Raw genomic sequence first — 13,968 nt, forward strand, 5'->3', positions numbered from 1 at the left:
TGCCAGAGTCCACTGTTCAAAATACAGAAACTCAAGAGACTGATAACACGCTGATATCTTTTAGCAAGTCTCACAAGGAATGGCAGCCCCTCTTCAGCTGTCACACTTTGATGGACAATGACATCTGTTTTCCAAAAATAAATCCACTAGCTGCAAGCAGCTCATTTCTCAAAGGGGTGCAGAGATTACATGTGTGACATTGGAGGTTTAACACAATACCTACCAAAAAGTTCCCTTTTGTCTTTGAAATGAGCTGCGACTCTTTGTCGGAAGTTAAAGGAAAATCCGGTAATTTGTCTGAATTAACCAAGGGGTCATGTTTCACCAGGTGGGTGTTTCCACAGCCTTCATCCACCAACCACCCCCACTCTCTGCACCAATTTTTAGGTTGGTACAGGCTGAATGATCCAGACCATTTATAGAGCTCACTTTCGTCTGTCTGAATGTGTCAAGATTAGCTGAAGATTAGTGGCCAAGGTTAAAGCTCGTAGTGCTGGGCTCTCGCTCATTCCCTCAATGACAGTGGGTGATATGGATAAAGTAGAAATCTTCGACACGGATGGCAAGGGAAGAGGGTTGAAGGCCAAGCAAGACCTTCTGACTGGGGATGTGGTCTTTGCTGAGCCAGCATATGCTGCGGTTGTGTTTGACAAGTAAGTCAGTCTGTCTATCTGTTGTAGAACACAAGCCTTCTTATGTTGCCCCATAATGCAAGCTTTGGAATCAAAGTCAAATGTTGAACAGGAGTTTTTATTTTAAATTTTATTTTAATATAACATCACTTCTTCAATCTTTCTTTCATTATTGACTGTTGAATTGATTGAGTTCCTTGCCTTGATTGACTGAATTCTGTAAGGAGTGTTGTCCTGAAACTGGGCTCTTTAGTTCCACTGGATACTGCAGTCTTCGTAGGATAATCATGTGGGACCACTTTACAATGCTGTGGGGAGCTACTTGGCTCAGTTCTTGCTGTTTGGAAGTTTTCAGGCTAAATGTATTTCTTTAGGGGATAAGGTTCAGAACTTATAGTCATAGAGTCATACAGCAAGGAAACAGACCCTTCGGCCCAACTCATTGGTGCCAACCAGACATTCCAATCTGACCTAATCCCATTTGCCAGCAGTTAAATATAAACTGCCATTTATTCCACAGAAACCAAACAAGGCTGGTTTTGAAGAGGTTGTTATTAAAATGGGAGAAAATTGGCAAGACCTCTTTTTGTTTAGTTGCCATCCCTGGGAAGGTGATGATGAGCATTTCTCTTGAAATATGTAATCCTTGTGTTGATAACACTTGTAAATTGGTGGAAATGCAGGGTTTGAACCTAGTAATGTTCCAGAAATGGTCATAAAGTTCAGATCAGGATGATCCTGGTATTGAGTAGAACATGCAGGTGATGCTGTGCCTACAATTCTGGTACTCTTATTCTTATTGGTGGTGGTCACAATTATTGACTGGGATATGGTATTGAAATGTGGACAGCAAGAGGTTACTCTGAATCTTGTAGGTCGCAGTTACTGCTGTCATAACTTGCTGGGAGACGCATCCAGTGGCAGATCTCCTGACCAAGTGGATTACACACTGCCGGGATGATTCAAAATTTCAAATGTCCTGTTCACTTTGTCAACCCAATCCCAGCTGGGCTGTGTATATTGTGAGGAATATTGAATGAGTGGGAGGTGAGTCATTTGTCAGAGTAAAGGAGTTTTTGCATTGTTTTTGTGCCTGTCTTGTTGCTTTGACTTAGCATTGTTGACAAAAAGACTTAGAATCGTGGAATTCGTGAAGGAGGCTTTTAATCATATCTAATTTAGATCTCTACAAAAACAAGTCACCTATTCCCATTCCTCTGTCTTTTCCCTCATAGAATCATAAAATGGATGATGGTGGAATATTTATATGTTAAAAACACAGGGAAAAATGCAAGAAATTACAAAGTGGTTACCCAGTCTCCAATGACTTCACAATGTGAAGGAGACTGCATTGTCAGCAGGGAGTACAGAAGGTGAGATTGAAAGAAAAGCTAAAGTAAACTGCTGCCCCACCTGTAAGATGTGTTTGGGATCCTGAAGAGTGAGAAGGAGGAAATAAAAGTTCCAATGTCACACTTTCTGTCATTGCATGGGGAGGTGGTACGGGTTTGTTCTCAGCAGAGTTGACTTATTCTCTACCATTCACACCTGCTTTGTATCCACATCACTCCTTTGTTACCATTAGAACTCACTTTGTCTTTTGCTCCAGGTGCTCTCATGATCTGTTCCTCTCGCTCCTCCCCACCCCAGCCCCCCCTTTGTCAACAGTATAAAAGGTATCGTTTCCAGCTCTCTTCTATTCTGAGGAAGAGTCATTGGATTGAAATGTTTCTCTCTCCAGAGACGCTGCCAGACCTACTGAGTTTCTCCGCCACTTCTCTTTTTATTTCTGATCCCCAACATCCCCATGGTAATTTAGTCCCAAGTAACTCAATAATGGGTTGCATCAGGAGTGTCCCTCCCGGGGGGAAAGCAGAAATGTTTTTTGGAATGTCCTGAAGGGACAAAGTATTTTGGTTGACTCTTAAATGCTTGGTTTGTGATTAACTTGAGATGGTGCATTTAGGAAGACACAAACTGCATCAAGTGACTTTGTTGGGGATGTGAAGAAGTCAAATCATCAGAGACAGAATGTAAACTTCAAAGCAGCCTATTTGTCCCACTCTTCCTAGTAGCAGAGTCTGCAGAGCAAACATGGGAGTTCTCAACCATTTTAGAACCAGTCGAGCCAGAGTTGAAGCAAGTCATTTACATCCCTGAGGCACTGCCTTAGGTGAAGGAACAGTTGGTAACACTCGTTCAACAGAATCTTAAGGTTCTAGGCTTAAGTCTACTTCTCAGACAAGAGCGCCGAACCTGACACACATACATAGGAAAAGGTGGAGACCATTCAGCCTTTCAAGCCTGTTTCCCCATTCGATAAGATCATGGCTGATTTGTGGCCTAACAGCATATACCTGAAAATGTGTTGCTGGTTAAAGCACAGCAGGTTAGGCAGCATCCAAGGAATAGGAAATTCGACGTTTCGGGCATAAGCCCTTCATCAGGAATGAGAGCTCATTCCTGATGAAGGGCTTATGCCCGAAACGTCCAATTTCCTATTCCTTGGATGCTGCCTAACCTGCTGTGCTTTAACCAGCAACACATTTTCAGCTGTGCCCTCATTCCTGATGAAGGGCTTATGCCCGAAATGTCAAATTTCCTATTCCTTGGATGCTGCCTAACCTGCTGTGCTTTAACCAGCAACACATTTTCAGCTGTGATCTCCAGCATCTGCAGACCTCATTTTTAACAGCATATACCTGCCTTGTACCCATATTCCTTGAAACCCTTGATTCATAAAAATGTATCTATTTCAGATTTAGGTTTAACAATTAAATTAGTATCACCCACGATTTGAGGAAGAGAGTTCCAACCCTCCACTGAATGTCCTGACTCGAATTCTTTGACTAAGCCCCTCATTCTAGAATCTTCAACTGCTGGAAATAGTTTATCTCTATCTACCTTATCTTTTCCTGTTAATATCCTGAACACCTTGATTTGATCACCCCTTAGTCTTCTAAATTCTTCTGCTCCTCGGATGCTGCTTGACCTGTTGTGCTTTTCCAGCACCACACTCTCAACTATTTATGGGCGGCACGGTGGCACAGTGGTTAGCACTGCTGCCTCACAGCGCCAGAGATCCGGGTTCCATTCCCGCCTCAGGCGACTAACTGTGTGGAGTTTGCACGTTCTCCCCGTGTCTGCGTGGGTTTCCTCCAGGTGCTCCGGTTTCCTCCCACAGCACCAAAGATGTGCAGGTCAGGTGAATTGGCCATGCTAAAATTGCCCGTAGTGTTAGGTAAGGGGTATATGTAGGGGTATGTGTGGGTTGCGCTTCGGCGGGTCGGTGTGGACTTGTTGGCCCGAAGGGCCTGTTTCCACACTGTAAGTAATCTAATCTAGACAGTCAGCTCTCTCGTTAAGGGCGGCACGGTGGCACAGTGGTTAGCACTGCTGCCTCACAGCGCCAGGGACCTGGGTTCAATTCCCGCCTCAGGCGACTGACTGTGTGGAGTTTGCACGTTCTCCCCGTGTCTGCGTGGGTTTCCTCCGGGTGCTCCGGTTTCCTCCCACAGTCCAAAGATGTGCGGGTCAGGTCAATGGGCCATGCTAAATTGCCCCTAGTGTTAGGTAAGAGGTATATGTAGGGGTATGTGTGGGTTGCGCTTCGGCGGGTCGGTGTGGACTTGTTGGGCCAAAGGGCCTGTTTCCACACTGTAAGTAATCTAATCTAATCTAAATTATGTGGTCGCTTATCTCTTAGCTTTTGTAGGTCCTTCCTATGCACACACTGGAGGTTGCATTAGTTTACCTCAAAAATGCAACACTGGCTTTAGCCTCCTTTGAACTGTCCTTCCTTATATAATTATGTCAACTGAGATTTAAGGAACAAGTTGAAATTGTTAAGGGTGCAGAGCAGTATAGATATTGAGAAAATGAATAGAGAGGAAGTTGACATTGACCTTTTGGCAGGGAAAATGTTGTGGATATTAAAAAGGGATGTATAAGGGCCAGAAGAAAACTGAGTGCTTTAGGTAGGCAAATGAATAGGAAGCATGGCAGCTCTGGACCTATAGATGATGTGTTTGAATGACCTGCTCTGAGTTTGGCTCCTGCCTGAAACATCGATTTTCCTGCTCCTCGGATGCTGCCTGACCTGCTGTGCTTTTCCAGCAACACTCTAATCTTGACTCTCATCTCCAGCATCTGCAGTCCTCACTTTTGCCTGATTGGAATAAACACCACAGTATGTGAGGTCTTTTTGGAATAAAGAAGAAAACTGCCCAGGATAATAAAGATAAATCTACAATTTAAACCATTTGAAGATTAACATCTGTGAAAATTACACTTTAGATATTGATTTCTCGAAACTATAACCTCTCTGTTTAATTTCAGTCCATTCTGTTTTCTCTGAGGGAACTGTCACTGTACAGACCTACAACCAGGTTTTGCAGTTACTACAGTAGACGACGGTGCTCATGCAAATGATTCTGTTAAATGGCAATGGTTCAAAGCTATAAATACTGTGGGTGCTGCAGATCTAAAATAAAAACAGAGAGTGCTGGAGAAACTCAGCAGGTCTAGCTGCACCTGTTGAGAGAGAACCAGAGTTAATGCTTGAAGTCTGATAGCATTCTTCTTTGCAGAGATTTCCCCACCAATTTCTCTTTTTATTTGTGGTTCAAAGCTAACTTGGATTAAATGCGTGTTTTAGTTGATCCCAAAGCCATTGACAACCAGAGACAGGAGTGCAATGTAAGCCAGAATACTGATTAGCTACAGGAATGTCGGAATGGCATTGTTGAATTCACTCACACAACTCCCTGATGCTACATTATAACAGTGTGGTTGAACAATGTGCCATGATGGGATAGGTGTCACTGGCATGCCAAGCAGTTATCACTCTCAGGAAGATGGTAGTGAGTCACTCTCTTCAACCGCTGCCATCCTTTGTGATGTGGGTATACCCGACTGTGGTGTGAAAGGACTCTAAGGGAGCACCAGTGAAACCAAATGTATAAAGTCAATGCTGCTTCCTTCGAAGGCAAGTGCATTTTGGAGGCAGAGATAAAATACAAGGAGAAGAAGTCATGAGCCAGAAACCCATCCTAACCTCAATTGTCTGCAGTACTTGGGGCAGAAATCAACCTCAGCAATCAGCAACATAGCCACCAGAACCTCACTGAGCATACCAGGTGATGGAGAGGATTACCTTCACCTTGGACGATGGATGGAAAGAGCAGTTAGACAGGGAATTGAATTAATATGACTCAGTGGCAGCGAAGGAATGAAACTATATTTCCGTTTAGGTATCTGTAACTTGGAAGGAAACTTAATTATTACTCTACTGTGCTCACAGTATTGGATGATGTGACAAATAGAGGTGCTGCATCAAATTCATCAGGCAGATGCTAATTGTGGTCTCCATTCTGTGCTGGATAGGGTGAAGTAATCTAAGGCAATATTTCTGGTCACCACAATTACCCTCAGCATCCCTGTAGGCAACCAAAGGAACAGAATAGCCAACAATTATCCAGTGATCTTTTACTCCAAAATGCAATACATGGCAGCGAGAAAGGGAAGGATTGAGCTGGGCAGAGATAGCTATAAATGCACCACTGACAGTCACTGCTAGTGCTCACATATGGAGAAGGCACTTGACGGAGATACCAGGGACAGGGGCTTGGGTTACATGACATGCAAAGCCATTCTCCATCCACAGGCTGCGACTTTAGTGAAGGAAGGAGGCGTGGAAGGTGCAAATGAAGGGGTAGTAAAGGACTGTATCACCTAATGCGCTTAACAGATGGCAAAACTGAAGAGTAACATTGCACAAAGAAACATGAAACATTCTTTGATGAGGATTGATAGCTGATACTTTGACGGAAGGTCAAGATGAAATGTCAACTGAAGTTCATGGAGTTTCTGCCATCAGGGAATGCCATCATCTCATATAGCTAATTAATAATAATTTACTACTTTTTAAAAATGTACTCATGGGATGAGGGTATCGCTGGCCAGGCCAGCATTTATTGCCCATCCCTAATGTCCCAGATGGCAGTTAAGAGCTAAACACATTGCTGTGGGTCTGGAGTCATATGTAGGCCAGACCAAGTGAGGAAGGCCAATTTCCTTCCCTCAAGGACATTAGTAAACCAGATGGGATTTTAATGAAAGCTTAATGGTCATCATTAAGAGATCGATTTTCATTTCTATGTTTTATTTTTAATGAATTGAATTTATTAATTCAATTTAAATTCCAGAAGCTATCCCTGCAAGGTTAGAATCCATGACCTCAGAACCTCCAACTTTGAGGCAGAGGTTCCAGATTTCAAGTTTAATAACCCCCTATTGCTACGTGATGGTCATCTCCCTGCTATGCTATCCTGTTAGACTGATTCTCTCCATATCCCACCCTTTAAGATGAGGCAGATAGCAAGCCCCTCATTATCTGAGGGTCAGGAGGGGAATTCACCTGGTGCTCTGGCTTGTATGCATCCTTTCTCTGATTATAATAGTGATGGCACCTCAAAAATACGCCATTGGCTGTACAACACTTCAGAATATGAGATCTTGAAAGGCGCTACATCAATGAAATCTTTCTGAAATCAACATCACAAAAACAGAAACAAACGATTGTCTTTTTAAGTAGATGGTGCTTCCTTCAAGATGTTGTCAGCCTCGTTGATACTCAGGTTTCTGAAAGGGCTTGGCTGAGAGGCTGCTGGGAAATGCAGAATACGAGGAAGCAGTCTCAGGATAATGGTTCAATGAAAGACGGAGCAATTTCTCCACTCAAATTGTTGCCAGTCTTTCAAATACTCAACCCTTTTGGGCTGGGGCTGCTGCATTGTTGAATGTATTTCTGGCTGTAATAGAAGGTAGACAAGGGATATGGGGAGCAGGTGGAAGAAGTGGACTTGAGGCAGAGATCTCCCATAATCACATCAAATGCTCAATCAGGCTGGAGGGGTCTCTGCTCTTGTACAATTGTGAGCATTGAACAGAGATGGCTGGTTTGGGAATGCTCAGTTGATTTCTGTGCTGCCTGTTACAATGTCATCCATTTATTGTCCTCTTGAAATTGCTTTGGTTGTGGGCAACTACTTCCTGTAAACCACAAGCATTCCACCTCCCCTGCCCCCAGGGGACATCTCCTTTTCTTTTCAGTCATGGGACGTGAATATCGTGAACGTTTCATGCCCATCCCTAGTTACCTTTGAGAAGGTGGTGGTGAGCTGTCTTCTTAAACCACTGCAGTCCATGTGCTATAGATTGACCCACAATGCCACAAGGGAAAGAATTCCAGGAGTTTGACCCAGCATCAACGAAGGAACAGCGATATATTTCCAAGTCAGGATGATGAGTGGCTTAAGACCACAGGACCATGAGAAATAGGAACAGGAGTAGAATACTGAGCCCATCGAGCCTGCTCCACCATTCAATAAGATCATGGCTGATCTGACTTTCCTCATGTACATGTTCCTATCTTTTCACCATAACCCTTGATTCACTGACTGATTAAGAATATATCTATCACAGCCTTAAATATACACAAGGACTCTGCCCCACATCCTCCTCATCTCACTCTTTAACTGCCTTTTTTTTGCATCATGTCCGCATCCAAGATTCTTCATCAGACCATGTCCAATGAAGCATGAAGGCTGTTGTGTGTCAGCATGAGTGACATTGTCATTCATGGGTTTCACAAAAGCCATATCTGAGACACAGGAGGATGGTTTTGGTGGGGAACGTTGGTATCTGGTTTCTGGACAGCAGTGGGAGTCCTTGAGTTGCTGTCTTCATCACAGCCATCTTCAGTCTCTTTCTCAGTGACCCTCCCTCTGGTGTCAGACGTGGGAAGGTTCACTCATGAGATACACTGATGGGGGACTCAGCTTAAGGGCAGTACAGTGGCTCAGTGATTAGCACTGCCACCTCATAGCACTAGAGACCTGGGTTTGATTCCAGTCTCGAATGACAGTCTGTGTGGAATTTGCATGTTTTCCCCATGTCTTACCTGCAAATTTTCTGCTGATTTCTCTGGTTCCCTCCCACAGTCCAAAGATGTGCTGATTAGGTGGATTGGCCATGGTAACTTGTCCATAGTGTCCAGGGATGTGCAGGTAAGGTGGATAAGCCATTGGACATGCATATATGTGGGCTTACAGAAATAGATTAGGGGGCTCAGTCTGGGTGGGATGCTCTTCAGCGGGTCATGACCCTTCAGAGGGTCAGTGCAAATTCAATACACCAAATGGCCTCACTGTAGGGATTCTATGATTTTGAACAATTCTCTGTTCTTTTGTTCTGCCTTCCAAATGAACAGTTTGGTACTTTCCCACATTATGCTCCATGTACTAACTTTTTTGCCAATTTATGTAACCTATATCTCTCTGTAAACTGTTTGGATCCCTCTTATAACCTGCCTTTGCACCTATTTTTGTGTCATCTGCATCTTCCTTTCTCCGAGTCATCAATTTATGTTGTGAAGCACTGATCCCTGTGGAACTCCATTGGTCACATGTCGCCAAGCTAGAAAATAACTTTTTTATCCCCACTCACTGTTGCTTGCCCATTTGCCAATTCTCTACCCCTGCTAACATACTACCTTCAACACCGTGGGCTCTTATGAGTTAATCTTTTGTGAGATACCTTATTTAGCATCTTCATGAAACCCAAGTGCACACACCAACTGGTTCCCTCTATCTACTCTGGTTGAGATTTCCTTGAAAAACTCCAAAGAATTAATCAGACATAATGTCCCTTTCATGAATCTGTGATGACTCTGCTTGATTAGATTATGATCTTCCAAACATTATGCTATTACCTCCTAAGTTACTGATTCAAATACGTTTCCAATAATAGATATTTAAGCTAATCAGAGTTTAGATCAGCGTGGTGCTGGAAAAGCACAGCAGGTCAGGCAGCATCCGAGGAGCAGGAAAATCGATGCTTCGGGCAAAAGCCCTTCATCAGTATTCCTGCATCTGCAGTCCTCACTTTTGCCTATTTAGGCTAATCAGCTGATAGTTACCTGCTTTCTGCTTCCCTGCCATTTTCAACAGAGACTTCCCTTTGGCAACAAAAATAGAAATTGCTGGAAGGATTCATCAAGTCTCGCAGCATTTGTGGAGAGGAAAGAGTTAATGTTTTGGGTCCAGTGACCATTCTTCAGAACTCTTTGGAAGTGTCACTTAAGAATCCTTTGGTACTTCTTCAGAATTCTTTGGTACTTGCAACCAATGCACCCACTATCGCTGTAGTCACCCCATTTAGGATCGTTGGATGCAAGACAGCAGGGCCAGGGGACGTATCTGCCTTTTGCTCCATCAGTTTGTCGAATATTACTTCTTCAGTGTTGGTGATGCTACATAATTCCTCTCCCGCATTCTCCAGTATTAATGAAATCTTCAAAGTATCTTCCACTATAGAGACTCATGTAAAATATCCATTAACCCCTCTGCCCTTTCTTTGTATCCCAAAACTATCTCCCCAGATTCATTTTCTAAGGGATCTATGTTCACTTTGACCTTTTTATATATTTAAAGAAATTCTTATTATTAGCTTTTATATTTCTCACTAGTTTTCCTTCATAGTTTATGTTCTCTGTCTTTATTACCTTTATAGTGGTCCTTTGTAGGATTCTGATTTTATTCCTGCCTTCAGGGCTATCACTAACTTTGGCCTCCTTATATACTTTTTCTTTCAGTTATTTGACGGGGAACTTAGTGGTGAGGTGTTCCCATGTATCTACTGCCCTTGTCCTTCTACATGGTAATGAGCATGCGTTTGGTAGGTTTTACCTAACTATCGTTGGTGAATTTCGGCAGTGCACCTTGTAGATAGTACACACTGCTGCTACTGAGTGTCGGTGGTGGCGGGAGGGGATGCTTGTCAAATAGGTGCCAATCAAGCCGGCTGCTTTGTTCTGGATGGTGTCAAGCTCCCAGAGTGTTGTTGTAGTTTCACCCGTCCAGGAAAGTGGGCAATATTCCAACACACTCCTGACCTGTGTCTTGTAGATGGTGGATAAGCTTGGGGAGTCAGGGGATGAATTTCACCCCATACTCTTTGATCCCTTTAACCCTAAGAATTATGTCTAACTCATTATTGGAACATTCAATGTTTGGGCCTCAACTGCTTTCTATGGCAGAGAATTCCACAGGCTCACCTGTGAAGAATTTTCTCCTCATGTCAGTCCTAAATGGCCAACCCTATATTCTTAGACTGTGGCCCCTGGGTCTGAGCTCCCCATCATCGAGAACATCCTGAATGCTTTCTTTCAGCAACTAGTGTACAAGGACATCCAGGCCTCCTTACAGCCCTTCCTTTTCCAAACTATTGGCTTTGGATGACTATCTACCTTCCTATTTTTGCAACCAAAGTAGATGGCCTCATGCTTAGCCACGATATATTACCATGCACTTAACTTGTCTAATTCTGGTTTGGCTCACTAATGTCCTTCAGTGAAGGAAATCTGACAAAGGGTTTGGGATGATAGTCACCCCCTGACTCTCCAAGCTTGTTTACCATCAACAAGACACAGGTCAACGTTTGATGGAGTACTCCCTACTTGCCTGGATGGGTGCAACTCTAACAACACTAAGGAGCTTAACACCATCCAGGAGAAATCTGACAACCTGGTCTGGCCTATGTGTGACTTCAGATCTTAATTGCCCTCTGGGTAATTACAGATGGGCAATAAATGCTGGCCCGGCCAGTGATGGCCATATCCTGTGAAAGAATAAAGAAATCACGTTGAAGCATCTCTGCATCCTCCTCACAATTCATCATTTCACCTAACTTTGCGTCACCTTCAATCTTTGTGATTCTATACTTAATTCCCTCATCTTCATCCTTAATATATATCATAAATGTCTCGGGTCCCAGCACTGACCCCTGTGATACCACAGTAGCCTGTATGTACTTGGAAATTGACTCATTAATTCTTACTCTACATTTCCTATCTCTCAGCCAGTTCTCTAGCTATGTCAGTACACCTACCCTCAGTCCCATGTGCTTTAATTTTATATGCTAATTTCTATGTGGAGCTTAGTTGAAAGTCTTTTGAAAGTGCAAGTAAACTACATTCACCGGTTCCCCCTTATCAACTCTACTATCTACATCCTTGAAAAATTCCAGGATGGAAATGGACTGCTTCAGTATATGAGGAGCAGCAAATGGTGTTGAACATTGTGCAATCATCAGTCACTAACCTCACATTATGATGAAGCAGCTGAGGATGGTTGGGTTTAGGAGACTACCCTGAGGAACTCTTGCACAGACGTCCTGAAGCTGAGATGGACCTGCACCGTGTTGTCTGCAGCAATGCAATTTTCCTGGAATTTCTAAAATGCAACGAAAACACTGTCAGTGGGTCTCAGGTGACCCATCATCCTCCCAGATGATGAAATAAAACAAAGGACTGTGGATGCTGGAGATCTGAAACAAAAACACAAATTGCAGATGGAACTCAGCAGGTCTGGCAGTATCTGTGGGAAGAAAGCAGACGTAATGTTTTAACTCCTCATCAGAATTGGTAGCAACTCGGGAAAAAGTGGTAACTATGATAAAGATGAGGTGAACGACAGAAGGAAAGCAGAATAAATGATAATGAGAGCTTAGAATATGAGAGAATAGGTTGGCTGGGCTGAAAGCAACCTGTGTCATAACAGGACTGGATGTGGGAATTGTTAAAAGCCATGGAATCAGGCTGTAAGGTTATTGGACTAGATGTTCAGTGCTAGAGGCTGCAGGGTCCCCATGTGGAAGATGAGATGCTGCTGTTTAAACTTGCACAGAGGCTTGCTGGAGCATTGCATCAAGCCTAAGGCAGAGATGTTGTATGGGAACACGGAGATGTGTTGAAATAGCAGGCAACTGGAAGCTCTGGGTCAGTTTTACACACAGAACCAATGTGTGTGCAAAGTGGTCACCCAGTCTATAATTCACCTCCCCAGTGCAGAGGAGATCACACTGTAAACAGTCAATACAGAGAGCAGCTTGAATGAAGCATAACAGCGTCTCATTTACTGATTGGTGCTCAAGTCAGTGAGGCAGTATGGAACATAGAACATAGAACAGTACAGCACAGTACAGGCCCTTCAGCCCATGATGTTGTGCCGAGCAGTTATCTTAATCTAAGGTCAACCCAACCGACACACCCCTCAATTTGCTGCCATCCATGTGCTTGTCCAGCAGTCGTTTAAATGTCCGTAATGTCTCTGACTTTACTACCATCGCTGGCAGTGCATTCCATACACCCATCGGTATCAACTAATTTGATTCCCTCCACATGATATCAAGAAACAGTTGGAGACACTGGATACAGCAAAGCTATGGGCCCTGACAACATTCTGGCAACAGTACTGAAGACATTTGCTCCAGAACTTGCCGTTCCCCTAGCTAAGCCCTTCCAGTATAGTTACAACACTGTGAAAACTTGCCCAGGTATGTCTTGTACATAAAAAGCAGGACAAATCCAACACAGCCAATTACTGTCCCATCAGTCTACTCCCAATCATGGAAGGGGACCTCAGCAGTGCTATCAAGCAGTACCTGCTCAGCAATAACCTGCTCGGTGACGCCTAGTTTGGGTACCATCAGGGCCACTCAGCTCCTGACCTCATTACAGCCCTGGTTCAAATATGGACAAAAGAGCTGAATTCCAGAGGGGAGGTGAGAGGAACATGATATCAAGGTCACATTCATTGATTATCTCCCTCTTAAAGATATTCAGTGACCTGGCCTCCACAGCCTCTGCAACAATGAGTTCCACAGATTCATTAACCTTTGGCTGAAGAAATTCCCTTCTCATCTCAGTTGTAAAAGGTTATCCATTCTCTCTGATGTTGTACTCATGGATCCCAGTCTCTCTTACAAGTGGAAACATCTTCTCTATGTCCACTCTATCCAAGCATCTCAGTATTTAGTAAGTTTTAATCAGACTTCCTCCTCATCCTTCTAAACTCCATCAAATACAGACCCAGAGTCTTCAAATGCTCCTTGTATGGTAAGCCCTCATTTCCAGAATTATTCTAATGAACCTCCTCTGGACTCCCTCCAATGCCAAATCATTGGAGCCCAGAATTGCTCTCAATATTCCAAATGCAATCTGACCAGAGTCTTATACAACCTCAGCAGTACATCTCAACTCTTGTACTCTTGCTGTCTTGAAATGAGCATTAACATTACATTTGTCTTCCTAGCTATCAAGTGTACCTGTACGTTAACCTGAAGTGAATCATGAACTCTCAAGTCCTTTTGTGCTTCAGATTTCCAAAGCCTTTCCCCATTAAAAGTTAGTCTGTCTCTACTCTTCCATCCAAAGTACATAACCTCACACTTCCCACATTACATTCCATGTGTCACTTCTTTGCTCACTCTCCTA

General features: G+C 43.5%; 1 protein-coding gene across 2 annotated transcripts in view; it reads left to right on the forward strand.

Annotated features, from left to right (window-relative positions):
• The first annotated feature begins 464 nt into the window (after positions 1-464).
• The window catches only part of LOC132825231 (histone-lysine N-methyltransferase Smyd1-like), a 68,382-nt gene continuing 54,878 nt past the window's right edge, over positions 465-13,968 (forward strand). For both annotated transcript variants that reach the window (XM_060840351.1, XM_060840418.1), the window contains exon 1: positions 465-653. In XM_060840351.1, coding sequence (XP_060696334.1) covers positions 517-653 — 137 coding nt within the window. In that variant the 5' untranslated portion in view covers positions 465-516. The remainder of the gene's footprint in view (positions 654-13,968) is intronic.

This window comes from Hemiscyllium ocellatum, chromosome 1 (assembly GCF_020745735.1).
Source record: "Hemiscyllium ocellatum isolate sHemOce1 chromosome 1, sHemOce1.pat.X.cur, whole genome shotgun sequence".
Taxonomy (NCBI): Eukaryota; Metazoa; Chordata; class Chondrichthyes; order Orectolobiformes; family Hemiscylliidae; genus Hemiscyllium; species Hemiscyllium ocellatum.